At 42.6% G+C, this 15,376-nt stretch overlaps 1 protein-coding gene across 1 annotated transcript; it reads left to right on the top strand.

Annotated features, from left to right (window-relative positions):
• The first annotated feature begins 12,368 nt into the window (after window positions 1–12,368).
• Window positions 12,369–14,972, top strand: LOC112107630 (homeobox protein HMX1). Its single transcript, XM_024201416.2, has 2 exons — window positions 12,369–12,669; window positions 14,383–14,972. The coding sequence occupies exons 1-2, from the start codon at window positions 12,369–12,371 to the stop codon at window positions 14,970–14,972; spliced, it is 891 nt and encodes a 296-aa protein (XP_024057184.2).
• Window positions 14,973–15,376: the final 404 nt, after the last annotated feature.

Below are 15,376 nucleotides of genomic sequence, written 5' to 3'. Positions count from 1 at the left end.
ACCTTACAAATGCAACATTTGGTATAGAAAAGCCACTTTTGATCATTTGTAGGGGCTTCTAAATTGTATTGCTTATAATTTCTCTCCCTTAGAATCTGCACATTTGGACTCATGGTATCAAAGGGGATGGGGCTAAAGACACTATAATTTATAACTCTCTAAAATATCTCTAAAATAGTTTTTATGTAAATTATAATGGGGTGTTGATCTAACTCTGATCTATGTGTGAATATCTCATTTACCTCCTTGGTAAATCCACAATGGGTGGATTATGTAGTCCTCAGGCAGACTGAACAAAATTAAAAATGGGCCTGTGACACTGCCAGCTCATACCGAGGTTCCCATGTCTCAACTGAACACTGACAAGTACATAGCTGGATCAGTCTTGTTCACTCTATGTTAATATTGTTAAAATAGGTATTAGAATTATAAGAATGTATTTAGTGTTTAGACTTTATGGAATGCTTGTGAGTTGCTGCATGCATTAATCTCACTTATAATATCTGTATCCCATCTTATAAGGTAATATTTGAGTGTTTGCATTGTAACTGTGTAAATCATTAGACAGGAGAGAGAAACTGAGTAGTGCAAAATGCTGACCTCCAACAGAAGGGGTTATGTGGTATTATGGTCTACAGCTGACAGACTAGAGTGGAACGTTAAAAAGGACAAAAGACTTTGTTGTTTACTCTTCCCCTCCACCATGAAGATAAGTCTTGCAAGTGAATTCCTCCCATCAGCTGAGTTTGAAGCTCAAAGCAGAAGGGGATAAGGGAATAAAAACCCTGAACAAGGAAGAACTGTACAGTAGAACCTTAGAGTTATGAACACCAGAGCTACAAACTGACCGGTCAACCACACACCTCATTTGGAACCAGAAATATGCTATCAGGCAGCCACAGAGACAAAACAAAAAGCAAATACAGTACAGTACTGTGTTAAACATAAACTATTAAAAAAATAAAGGGAAAGTTTAAAAAAAAAGATTTAACAAGGTAAGGAAATGTTTCTGTATTAGCTTCATTTAAATTGAGATGGTTACTATGCAAAAGAAAACGCTGCTTTTAAAGTTTCAAAGCTGTATTAAGTCAATGTTCAGTTGTAAACTTTTGAAAGAACAACCATAACATTTCGTTCAGAGTTATGAACATTTCAGAGTTATGAACAACCTCCATTCCCACGGTGTTTGTAACTCTGAGGTTCCACTGTATCTTTATGCTACTTGGACTCTAGGGAACAAGGATACTAGGCATAAGCAAAAGATTCCAAATTCTTAGCCTGGGTTAGCCCTAAAGGACATATAGAGCTTGCATATTATAGAAGCTTCTGTTACTTTTTGAAATTTAAAGATTGGAACTCATTTGTGTGTATATACGTTTACCTGCTTTAACCTTGTAAATAACTCTCGTTTCCTTTTCCTAGTTAATAAATCTTTAGATAATTAATTATAGGATTGGCTACAAGAGTTGTGTCTGGTGTGGGATCTGAAGTGCAATTGACCTGTGATAAATGACTGGTACCTTGGCACTGTGAGTAACCTAAATATTGCTGTGATCCTTGAGTCAGGGGCTATCTATCACAAAGGTAGGCTTACCTAGATGGCAAGACAGATTGGAGTACCCAAAGGGACTGTCTGTGACTGCATGTTAAGGCTGTTACAGTGCTGAGGAGTTTCTACTTGATAATTGATTAGTGAAATCTAAGGGCAAGTCTACACTATGAAATTAAGTCAGTCTAAGTTATGTCGACGTACAGTCACCACAGGACTGGCACTGGCCCTAAGGTAAATTGAGTTTGAGACCCCTGCTCTTGAGACACTGTAGGACAGCTTGACATAGCCCTCTTTAAGAATTAGACTGAACTCCCTGATTTAATTAGATTAAGGAGGATATGAATTTTTACTAAATTAACAAGTCTCTTCTGTTTCAATACTTTAGCGGAAGAAGCCAATGTAGCCATACACTTACAGGCCAAAAAATTCATAGGTTCGTTGCTATCTGTTACAATGTCTTTTCTCCGCTCTAAAATCATTCAGAAGTTGATGGGGAAAAGACAACAGCATCTAAGCAAAGGCTTCCTTTAGAAGGCTAAACTTTAATCTTCAGACTCTGGAGCCATGTTGAAAATCTCCTTTAGCCCCAGAATGCAGTGAAAGTGCTCAGTTACAGCTGTGAGGAGAACAGAAATTCTGCTCTGTGAAGGATTTTGAAATCTGACATTTCCAATTTGAATGAAACCTGAAAGCAGTGGAATTCTCCACAAAATAACATTAAAATAAATAAATATTTATTTACAATGGATCAGTTGAAGCATTTAATTTAGATTTCAACTTTATATATATAGTATTATAATGTAATACAACATTTTAAAAATTCAAACATGAAAAGTAATTTCAAAACTGAAATGTTTCATTCTGAAAATGTCAAAATGAAACATGGTCGAATTCCCCCCAGCCCCACTCAGTTTTCTCCTAAATAAAATTTTTGCAAAATCACCTCAGTTTTTTGAAGCATTTTGATTTTGAACTGCATTTTCCAGTGGAATACTGTTTCATCAAAGTTTTACCAACCAGCTAGACAGTATGCAGACTTGAAAAGTTATCTTTTTTCTTAATATGCCTCAATATTGTCTGTCATGATTGATAACAGAGTGAAATATACTTGATAGGATCTAGTAAACTACTCTTTCCACATTGCGCTTTTGCGTCAATGACAGCTACAAAAGCTTTACTGGCATCCATTTCCTGCATAAATCACTTGCGAACCTACATGATTCCTTTACTTCAAATATATTTTATTTTGATCAAACAAAATTAGAATGTGCAAATAAATGGAAATGTAATATGACACCACTTAAAAGCAGTTTTAGAGAGACAGCATGATCTAGTGGGTAGGACATTAGACTTGTGAGTCAAAAGAGGTGGGGTCTGTTCCATCTCTGCCACTGATTTGCTGTGTGAACTTGGCCAAGTCACTTCACCTCTATTCTTTCCTCCCACGATTTTCCTGTCTTGTCTAATCACACTGTAAGCTCTTTGGGATAGAGACTCTCTTACTATGTGTCTGTAAAGCATCTAGCACCATGGGGCCTTGATCTCAGTTGAGTCCTCTAAGTGCTACAGTAATACAGTAAGTTGTCATAATAAAAGTCTTAACTGGTCTTATTAATAAATATCATGCTTCTTTATATTGTAAAGTGGAATTACTTACTTTGTCACAAAGATACAGCCCAAAGCAAGGATCAGCATATACCTGGGAACTAATTTTGGCTAAGGGTAACTACAGTTCTCTTTGCTCCCCTCCCCATCTTTCCCCTGGGGAGAAGTAATTTACTGATGACCTATATCAGTAGCAAATTACTACCACCGCCATACTGGCTCTGCTGTGTTGGTCATTGAGGCAGTAGAGTCAAGGCTGTTCAGTTCCCTGCCCCTCCTCCTGCCCATTCCCCACCCACCTGCTCTGGGAAAGGAATAAGATGGGGTCTAGCTCTGCTTCCTGTTGCCCCAGACCCAAGGGACAGGTAGTCCATGAAGGGGTGTAGGTGGAATTCTTACTCCCCTGTATGTGCATAGTCCATGTCATAACCTAGAGCAAAGAATGTAGCACAGGTGTGTTAGGATTACCACCTTAGAACGAGATTCTTCTGAGACATTCAATTAATTTATTTTGCATTAATATTCCAAACAGCATGTATTCATCCTCTCCAGATTCCCAAGTGTTTTAGAATCCTGTTAAAGAATAGCCACCCCTCACCAGGTCTGATTCTTCTGTTTTAAGAAGAACTAACTAGAACTGTGATGTTTATCTCAGTCTCTGAAAAGGAGAGATTTCTGCAGATAGTATGAAAGCCCAATGGTATTCTAAAACACAAGAATAAAAATGTATATCTTAGCTCTTATCAGACCAGTCACATCAGAAAAGAGTTTGGAATCTGTAATCAGAATTTCTTTTATTGGGAATTAAGGCTCCAGTATTTTTTATAGCTGAACCCCATGTTTTGTTTTGTTTTTTTGTTGGCGACCATATTTGAGAGTCAACACATTAAATATGTTGACTAGGGAGATGGTGTGACTTTTCTGTAAGGACATCAAAAGAAAATGAATAATTATGGGGTTGATGTTAACCTGTGTGATTCAAATACAGCCTAATCCAAAACCCACTGTAGTGAATTGATTTCAATGAGCTTGGATCTAGCCAATAATAATGCTGTATCTGATTCATGCTTCCTGAATATGAATAGTTTATTTCCTGGGAGAAAGTTTGGATATATGTATAATTATTTCTGCTTGGAATTTTAAATTTAATTTCATATCCAGAAAAGTTGTATCATTTCAAGAGGAAATGTTGCCAGTTGTGTACCTGTAGTGTTCTTATTAATTAATGAAACATCATAAACTACCACTGTGTAGATTTGTTCCTAGTTTTCTTTATATATATATAAAGTCTTCACCTGAGATGTTAGAGACAAAATCATTGTAATACGGCTATTTGAAACCAAGTTTACCTTTAGATACACCTCTGTTTTGTCAAAATTGTGAATAAACACACACACCTTCCCTCACCTTTTTATTACAAGAGAGGACATAGCTGGGGCCATGCTGATCAGCTAAAGACTTTCCTCTGTTCCCTGCTACCAGGAAGAATGCAAGGAGATGATTTATCTTCTCCATAAAAATTGCAGACAACGTTGTATGGAATTCATGCCCTATAAAGAAAGCCTGCTGAAAGGTCTGTATCATTCAGCAGATGTGGGAAACAATCCTGAAAGTTTATTGTCAGTTCAAAGTTTGTTGGACAATCTACAGCCCCTAAATTCACCAGGATTTCATGAAATAGTGCAGACACAGTGTAGCTTTTGGTACCTGATTGCAAAATTGGTCAGTGGAAAGGATACATCATGTTCCTGACATCACACACACTGCTTCCAGAAGATGGCCCATCCCCTTGATGAGAGCTAGTTATGCCAGAAAACTTTTTCTGAAGCTCATCATGAATGTTATTTTAATGATGGTCACTATGGAACCAAATAGAGGGTGCACTGTTAGCATTATATAAAGATCAACTCATTATATTAAGACCAAGTAGCGATTGAGTATGGCAGTGTTGAATTTTTCTTACCTTCTATTTCGGCTTCACCTTAAGAGCTATACATTTGGGAAACTTACAACTTATAGCCTTGTTTCCTGCACTATCCTTATTTCAATATCCCATCTTGGACTGAATCATGGCAGCTTCACCAGGTTCGCTGACTGGCGGTTCGTCCACAGGGCCCAACTCAACTGCATTCCCCTCAACGGAGCCATCCACCATGGCAACCGGGACAAGTGCTGCAGGAAGTGCGGCTACGCAAACGAGACCCTGCCCCACATCCTGTGTGGATGCAAACAGCACTCCGGAGCCTGGTGGGACCGCCACAACGCCATCCAGAACCGGCTGGTGAAAGCCATCCCGCCGTCCCTGGGGAAGATCACCCCCAACTCCACCATCCCCGGGACAGACAGCAGACTGCGACCTGACATCGTCATGACAGACGCAGAAAAGAAGAAGATCCTCATCGTAGATGTCAGGGTGCCTTTTGAAAATCGGTCACCAGCCCTCCACGAGGCCCAAGCACGGAAGGCGTCAAAGTACACCCCGCTGGCCGAGACCCTGAGAGCCCAGGGCTACAAGGTCCAGATACACGCCCTGATTGTGGGAGCCCTGGGCTCGTGGGACCCCCACAACAAGCTGGTTCTGAAAGCGTGTGGAGTCGGTCGAGGCTACGCCCGGCTCATGAGACAACTCATGGTGTCCGACACCATCAGATGGTCCAGAGACATTTATACAGAACACATCACAGGACACAGTCAATACCACACTGAGTAACTGAGACCGCCGACCAGGGAAATAACCCACTTCCTTCCCTGACGGATCAAGGGACGCACCCCACCCATGTACTTATCCGCTACACCAATACTGACTTGGACTCCTTATTCATTCCATGGGTGGCGTACCCGAGCCCACTTATCCACTGACACTTTAAAAACCCTTGCACCCCAATCTGGGTCTATGCAGGTTATACGATATGTATGTATCTTTTCATCCTTGCAAACGATACCTGTAACCCCCCATAACCGAAGCCTGACCCCAGATGTACAGTACCTTGCCTCTTAACTCGTGTATATTTCATTTTAAACATTCACTTTAATAAAAATTTTAATAAATGGAAGCAAGTGCTTATTATGTGCTTGAAAAACTGTATGAATTTATCCAAGAGTTTTACTCCTTCCAGTAACACAACAGTTTGGCAGCACAGATCCTGTATGACATGCCACAGTCTCCGAAGAGCAAAGAAATACATCAGTCAATCTTTCCCCTGAATTATATGCTGAGTGTTGTTTTTGGCTTAACCTACCCTCTTCACTTTTTCTTCAAGCAATGTTCTTTCTTTTTATTTTTGGTGTCTCTTGTATATCTTACATATGGTTAACCATTGAAATCTCATTTCTGGCTGTGACATTATCTGATTAAAATAGGACCATATAGATCATTGTTGCAATCACTGTTATAGATTTGCAACAAATCTTGTACAAAGGCTGTCAAATGAGGTGTCCATGAAAAGGTTATGATTTGCTGGTTATGATTATGCTATCTGTATGCATGTATCATTTTTGTATTTGAAGTTATGAGTATTGGCTCTATACTTGGATTTTAAAATGTTTGCCCCTGGGGTAACGCCCACAAGGTAGCTAGCCAGCACATCTTGGAGGTACTATTCAAATTGAGTGGCCCATCAAAAGAACATTTAACTGACAATGGACCATGGGAGATACCTATCTACACTTTATGGAATTTCCTGCTGTGACTAGGGAAATGAATGGACATGTGACTTGACCATGTGACTCCAAACTCCATCTTGTTACTGTAATTTTCCACAACAAGAACAATGGGATTCCCTCCACATGGCAGAAACTATAAAAGGCCCTGGAAACACCGCCACTTTGCCTCTTTCTTGCCCAAACCTCTGGACTATACTAATGGGAGCATTCTAACCAAGGGACTGAGGTCTTTCCAATGATTTGGAAGCAACCAGAGACTTGATTTAAGCCAGCAGTTTATTCCATCACTGCTACAAGCCTGAACCAAGAACTTTGCAATTACTGTATGTATTTGATTCCTTTAACCAATTTTAGCTCTCATCTTTCTTTCTTTCTTTCTTTCTTTCTTTCTTTCTTTCTTTCAATAAATCTCTAGATTTAGAAAATCATCAGAGTGATTTTCGAGGTAAGATTTAAGTTATGTATTGACTTGGGTGCGTGGCTGGTCCTTTGGGATCAGAAGAACTTTTCATTTGATGAGACTGGTTGTAAAGAACCACTCATCTCTGAATCCAGTGTTTTTGGTGGTGATAAAAGAACCTGAATACCCAAGGAAACTGCTTTTATGACTTCTTGTTAGCCAGTGGGGTGAAAAAGGAGTTTACTTTTGTGGCTGGTTTGGTATATCTTATGGGAGACTAACCACCAGTTTTGGGTTGTGTTTGCCCTATTTTTCAACAGTTTGTCCTGAATTTGGCATTCTCAGTTGTGACCCACTAAGGTACGGTTACACTGACGTATTCATATTCCAGTTCCAGTTGCCCTGTTTCTGTGCCCTTCGTGGTAGCCAGCGTTTGTTGTGTTGTTTGGCATTTATGATCTTCTAGGCTAGGAGGCCCCCGTCAGTTTCAACACAAGATGTTTTATTAATTATTATTATTATTATTTTATTATCGTTGGAGTGAACTTGGCTGCAAAAGGATTTTCTTTTTTAATATCAGCCAATGTGGCAGCACTTTCGCACAGACCAGCATTCCCTACCCACAACACGGCCTCTGATCTACTAGCGGAGTGGCTGCGACCCAGCGAGATAGTCAACACTACTTTTGGGCATGGACAGTAGAGAAGCGACTCATTATCGCCGGCCTAAGCGCCTCCTGCAGAGACCCAGCTCAAAACATACTGCGGTCTCCCTTCCGAGCAGAAGAGCAGAGGTTGCTCCAGAAACGAGGCTTCCATGTCACTGGTACTGTCCGACAAGTGAAACATCAAACAGACTTGGGAGCAGGATAACATTGCAGTCACACGTGGCCCAGTTGGTTCAGAAAGCAGCCCTGCTCTCCAAAATATACTCCCCCACAGAGTAACCTGGCTGTTCACAACCTAGTTCAGACCTTTGAATACTATGTTTTCTCAGTATTGTTAACGGCTAAGGGACAGCCCCTTCCACACACAGTTTTGCGTTGCTTTACACTTCCTGTTGCTCCCTATTTTGTAGCCAATATTGCATAACAAACCCAGGACCCTCATACACCTTGTGGGAACGTTTCTAGAGTCTAAACATCCATCGTTCAGGGACTGTAACATGGGCAGTACCTGGTTCCTCGCGCCGGGAAGCCGCGAGGTCACAGTTGCTGTGTGGGGCAGGCTGCACTACATTTCCACTTTCATTCCTCTTGTGCAAACAAAGCGGGATGCTCATTCCAGTGCTACGCACAGACGGGGAGGTACTAACCACCCGTTTAAACTAGGGAATTTATAAATCACAATGGTTCTTTCCCGAAGTAAGCGAAGAAAAGATCCCCGGGGCGCGATGACACAGTGAGAACTGGTTAACTGAAGAGTTACTTGCCCTTATAGCTTGCAAGAGATATGTCCAATAAAAACGTGGCTTAGAGTAAAATCAAGCCAATATGGTTGATCCCAGCAGGGAAAGCCTCTAAAACGTTAGGAAAGCGGAATATAGAAGAATTACTTTACTCGATAATCTGTTCTACAGGTAAAACACTTTAAAGTACTTTTCGACCATTAATATTGTCAGACGTTTACTCCCCATGTGCTTCTTATATATTTAGGGCAGCGGCAGTTCTAAACCTTTATTGCTAGGTATCGTCTCGAAAAGGTTTGTCTTGGAACTGGCAAAATGTGAGAGTTAGTGTGCTAGCTAGATTTGGAAAAGCACAGGGCAAAAATCCGTATTCGCTCAGCACACCACGAAATTCATTCGCCGTTAAGATAAATCTGAAAATAGGAATCAACACTTCAGGTAGAAAGTCCAACAGGTGAACAACAAACGCATGATTCCTGTTCAAATAATGCATCCTGCGCTTAAATGAGAATTTATGTGATTAGGTAAGAAGAATTTTGCATGCCATGTAATTTTGATGTCTGAACCCATCTGTAGAATAACAGAAGCTTTCAGTGAGTCATTGGACAAGTTCAAACGACATCTGACATATGATTAGAAAATCAGTGTGAGAAGTAACGAATACAAGTAAATTCGTGAAGAGATTTGTCTTCTTCGTAAGCGCTATTATGTAATGATTATCTAATGATGGAAGAATGTAAACCAGTGTCCAAATTCCATAGTTTATTCTAGAAACAAACACACACATCTAGCATATTACATTATTCATATATTATATATGTAGAATTTGCTGAATATATATAATGAAATATCCAGTAAATTTTCTCTTTCACACTTTCTCTTTCCATATATATGCAATATATAATTCCGTAGTGTGTGTGTAGTTTTTGATACTGTATGTACATATACAGTATAATACGTGTATAGGTATATACATACGTATATATACAACATTCGCATACATATTATAGGTGCATGTGTTAATAAATACAATATAATATATACAAAGCTTTATATATGCATAAATACATATAGATGAATACATACACTTCTAGGAACTATATATGGAAAAAATGAAATATCCAGTAAACTAAACACATGTAGATGTCACACAAAACATGAATAATGGTGGTTTTATAAGTATAATTGTTGTAAAACAGATGGTGAATGTATTTGACTCCTACTCATAATTTCCCAGTATTCCCAGCATTTCCCAGTATTCCCAGCCCGGCCCCACATGAGCATTGAAGCAAACAATTTCCATTTAAGCACTGTATATTTTCGAATTATGTTGGGATTTTATGGAAACAGCTGAAAATATCAGAGTCTGAAGCATAAACGACTTTCCCCTAACTATGTCTTTCCAAACAGAAAAAAGCTCTATAAAATCTAACGCAACAGGCCAAATCCTCCGTTTTACTCAGGCGAATATCCCGCAATGAAGGCAACGGGACAATGAGGAGCAGTGTTTGGAACAATATATGCTCCCAAATTACATCAGATTCTACGACCTCTCTCTCTAAACAGTGGTAAATGTCTCAAAACTCCTGCCATGTATTAAATAGCTGTGCCAAGCGGTGAAATTCAATAGATGTTTTCAAGGTACTAGAGGTCCGGGGTGAGGAGGCGGGGCTTTAAAAATAATTGCCTGTCCAGTTTGCTGCAAACTTAAAGTAAGAGGGCTCATCCAATATGAAAAGGACAGTCTCGGTAAGGAAAGGAGCGATGATCTTAGACCCCTACATTGTTATTTTGCAACACAACTACCAATCTTTTTATGATGTCCATAGGTTAGTTAACAAGGGGCATCTGGCCCTCTGGTCAATATCAGCAGCTTGCATTAAACCACCTCATGCACAACAGGGTTGTGCCAGGGGGTTATTCACGTGTGCACCCTGCATGGTGTCTGTTTACTTACCTAAAGCTCCAGGAACTTAGGTCTGAAGTCTCGTCTTGGTCTCTCTGAAAACTTGGCCCACCCAGTCCGAAGGAGAGACGCGTGAAGTAACTAACACCTACCAGCAAACAGCAGCGAGTTCCCTTTCCTTGTAGCGGAGTAGTGGAAAAGACACCGATATATTTATGTCAAAGTGGCAGCTGAAAGACACACACGCGCACTGCTGTCTGTACTGAATGGGGAATTCCACCCTCGCCGAATCGCGTAGCGCTCCATGTCAGGAGCGATCGGTTTTCTGCTAGGAGGGACATCGTCTCGCATCTCTCAGTTTAATAGATGTGCTTCAGCGCGCTGAGAGGCTGGCGCTGCTGGAAACCCAGCTGGCCACGCTTCCCGCAGCACTCGGGCTTCACACAAGCGCGCTTTGGCCAGGCAGCGGCAGCAGCCCCGCGCCTCGGGCCATGGCGAAGAGCTCACATTGAACTACCGTCACAGGCTGAAGCAGGCGACCACGGCCAGGAAGCTCGGGTCGCTCGGAGCTCCGGGCTGTGTTACGTTGAATGGTTGCCATTTAAAATCGAGTCAAGGTTAAAAAATACAGACAAAGGTTGAAACCAACCAGCACATGCATCGAAAGAAGCATGGCCCTGAGAGGTGGGAGAGAGGGATTAGCGCACGCAGTCCACATCCCACCCCAGGCCATGCTCACTGGATTGTCCGGCCTTTCATTCAGGTATGGGTCAGCCTACTACCGCCTGATCACCCCACCAGCCAGGGTGGCTTGCAGTGGGACCTGTCCGGGGCAGACATGTTTGAAACAGACACTTCTTGTTGTATTGATAAAGGGGTTAGCATCTTAACCCACACTAGGATAAATAAGGGGGCGGGAGATCATTCTTCTCCCCACCCCCTCCTGTTCAAATTAACCGCGAGCAGGAGCTCTGAGCAATTCACAACCATCCTGGGTTCAACTCTGAAGGAGGAGATGGGGGGAAAGATGCTAAGAAATAATCCCCAACTGATTCCGGAGGATCCGTCCGGAGTGAAAGAACCTGGAAGAGGACGGAGGAGGTTAAAGGGGGATGTTTCAAGAAGGAGAGGGTCCTTGTTAACTTGCTCTCATTTATGTCCTCATCCACCAATTATTCATTATTCTTATTATTACAATACATGGGCGGGAATTGGTTGGCTGGGCTGCCCTCTGAGCCCAATCTAGCCAATGGGAGGTTCGGGATGCTGGCCTGACCATCCCTCCTACCCATGAGTTGGAGCCTGGCATTCCCGCTCTCTGCGTTTTGATTTGCTCCCTAATTGACCTAAATAAAAAGCCTGTGAGTGACAAGGCTTCTCCAAGCCCCCGAGGCAGCGCGCACTCTCACACACACACACACAGCCAGCCCAGACCCCAGCACCACTGAACTCATTGCAAGTAATTGCCCTGCTTTCCCCGGACTAATCCCATTTGCCGTGCTGCTCGTCCAATCGGAGAATTACTCCTCGCTTGTAAAACGTTTAACTTGCATGACATTTTTATTTCGTGATTAGCGTTTTCGCGCAGAATCTGGCGCCTCGGATGGGCTCCCCCCCCCTTCCCCTCCTCTCCTAGCTGGCAGGAAATGATGGCAAACAGCGATCTGAAATGATTACTCCGGGAAAAAAAATCCTTTTATACCAGGAGAGCATCCATCGGGTTCCGCAGAGAAAGGAGGCGATTGCTCGTGCAGAGCGAGAGATCCCTTTCGCCTTGGAAACGGACTAGCGATCTAGACAGCGAGCATTCCCAGCCCCCACTGCTCTGCCCCATTATGCCGGACGAAGTCACCGACACCACCAATTCTGCCTCCGCCAGGGTCTCGTCTTTTTTTATCGAGAATTTGCTGGGGACCGAGGGGAAAGAGAGCCGAGAGGAGAGGACACAGGAGAGCACGGAGGATGGCCACAAAGAGACGCGGTCGCACAGCGGAATAGCCGGCAGCCATTGCGCGCAGGTCTGCTGCCAAGTCTCTCCTTTTGCGTTCAGTTCACAGACCTATCCTCTCAGGGAAAGTACAATGGAGTGGTACAGAAGAGCTCATGCTAGTTTTATAGGATGCACCAGTCCAGACAGTAAGTTTCCTTGCGGTTCTGTACTTGTTGTGTCTTGAGCAGCCCACTGGGGTCCAAAATGCTCTTTACTCGGCTAGAGCAAAAGGCAGCCCTGTAGCCATCTCTGGGTGTACCTGTCTCCCTGCAGAGAGAGAGGGAGCAGCTTTCAGTGCAGGCTGCACTCTGTATTTATGTGTCAGACCTATACTAGAGGACCAGAGGGGTTTTAGTTCCCAGATAATGTCATGTACATTTCTCCCCTGTATTGGAATATTTGCACAATCACCCTAAGAAATGGATTTCCAATGGGAGTCTACACTCTTCCCTCAGGCACAAAAAGAGAGAATGGAATGAATGGCAAAATGGCACTCGGAAGCAAGAGCTCCAACTCCTCTCTTCTTAAAATCCCTTCTCTCGCACTGGCTCATTGTTTCTAACCAGATCTGCCCAGAACAATTCTCAGAAAAATTATAAATTATAATTCAAATATCAGTCCCCCCTCCCTCCACATTCACACGCACGTTGAGCATCAGTCCTGTGGGCTGGTTTCAAAAAAATCCATATTTTAAAAGAAATAGAATAATCTGGAGCAAGAAATAAAATAGCGATGTAAAAGCAATCCCCTAGTACCTAAGGCCTGCACCGTCGTGCTTTGAATGCACCAAATAGCATTGGAGCAGACATTTAAATTCTAGTGCAGAAACTAACATCTGAAAAAGTTTGCAGGCTAGAGTCAGCTGTTCTGCTGAAAAAAAAAACTGTTACTTAGCACACGCCTCTGGACTACAGAGGGGAAGGTTATATGCTAGCGTTTCCATGACTGTGTCTTACGTGAAAGATGTGTTTGTACATCCTAGCAGGTCCCTTTTTACCAAAGGTGTGTTAATTCCTACATGGCCAGGCTCTTGTTTCAAAATTACACCTGGAAGCAGCCAACGTAAACCCTTTTCTTTTCTATAAACAGATATTTTTTTACAAAAAAAAACAAACAAACAAACAAACAAAAAACCCTGACGCCATTGGATAGTCTAAGATTTTCATTCCAACCTGAACCATTTTTAGAAGGCAGATTTAGGAGTTCCATTATTACATTTTGAATAATGCATTCAGTTTCGAAATACGAAATAAGTCAAGCTCCAAACGGGGCGAAATACTCCTCTACCTTAACACATACTGAGCCCCCTTCATTTCTTTGATGGAAATATCTGTAATTTCAGCCAGTGATAGACATATCTGTAATTTCTTTTACTATGGGCTATTGTTTGCATAATTTCTTAACCTAATGAGTTTTAGTTGTGTAGCTGAGTGCTTATTGGTCTGGACAATGATTCTTTCTGAAGGGAAAATATTTATCCGTGTCATGTGCTGCAAAGGATGATTCCCTGTAATATTCATCTGGCGAAATAGGGATGGACGTGGAAACAAGAAGAAGAGGGAGCGCAAGAAAGCAACTGCGCTGTGACACCACATTCTCAGCTCTCCGGGTTTGCTTTATTTGCTGCGGTGTGTCCCATCCCTCAGTGGTAATTAGAGTTCATTTGTATGTGCAAATCAGTGTGGGAGTCTTTTAACTATATGAACATGATAAATATTCTATTATACTGTATGTATTACATAATTAATACCCGAGCGATGAGTCTGGAGAGCCAGGCACGGTGTGTGTGTGTGTGTGTGTGTGTGTGTGTGTGGCTACGGAAGAAACAACCCTTGTTCCTCTGTCTCTCTCTCCATCAGCCAGTGACCGAGACTCTCCCGAGATCTCCGAGGAGGCATCAGCGGGGAGGCCAGGGGGCTGCAGGAAACAGGCAGACGAGCTGGGCTCGGCAGAGCGGAGAGAGCAGTTTGCTTGCGGCAGCAACAGCAGGGAGGAGGATGACAAAGCCGAGGAGCCGGATTCCGCTGAGCAGAGAGCCGCGGGCCGCAAGAAGAAGACCCGCACGGTCTTCAGCCGGAGCCAGGTCTTCCAGCTGGAGTCCACGTTCGACATGAAGCGCTACCTGAGCAGCTCGGAGAGGGCCGGCCTGGCGGCCTCCTTGCACCTCACCGAGACCCAGGTGAAGATCTGGTTCCAGAACCGCCGGAATAAGTGGAAAAGACAACTGGCTGCGGATTTGGAAGCGGCCAACGTCTCCCACTCCGCTCAAAGGATAGTAAGGGTGCCCATTTTGTACCACGAAAACTCGCCTGCAAGTGCTTTAGGCTTCACCTTGCCTCACATGTCTCCTCCCCTGGTGGGGTTTTCTAACGCTGTCAGCTACCCCCTGGCCACCTTCCCTGCCGCCTCAGTCCCGTTTCTGAGATCGCAAATGACAGGACTCGTTTGAGAATCCATCTTTGCAAGGACCTTTTTTCCGGCTTTGCCCCCACTTTGCCCCTCCTCCTTTTCAGCCCCATTCTCCTCCCCCCCCTTCCTCCAAACTTCTTATTTCGACTTATACATTTCTTGATTTTATGCTTTTGAATTTTAAAACGTGCAATAAACATACTTTGGGGGTAACTATAAAAGCAAGAGAAGGAAAACAATCAACACGGTGTCTGTCACCAGGATGTCTATGCCTGTCACGTGCCCAAAGAAAACACAGTGATGTGGAATTGAGTCTTTCCACACCACCTTGCAAATGATCCGTTTAAAAATCGTAGATTTAGACAGCAGAAATAATAACCCCAACGATTCGATTTGTTAAATAGACTTTCGTTTTCCTTGACCTAAATGCTCTTTTTAGAGAAT

Source organism: Terrapene carolina, unplaced genomic scaffold (genome assembly GCF_002925995.2).
Source record: "Terrapene carolina triunguis isolate 2854851 unplaced genomic scaffold, T_m_triunguis-2.0 Scaffold66, whole genome shotgun sequence".
NCBI lineage: Eukaryota > Metazoa > Chordata > Testudines > Emydidae > Terrapene > Terrapene triunguis.
The sequence above is the reverse complement of the archived record's forward strand: the minus strand, read 5'-3'. Positions and strand labels throughout refer to the sequence as shown.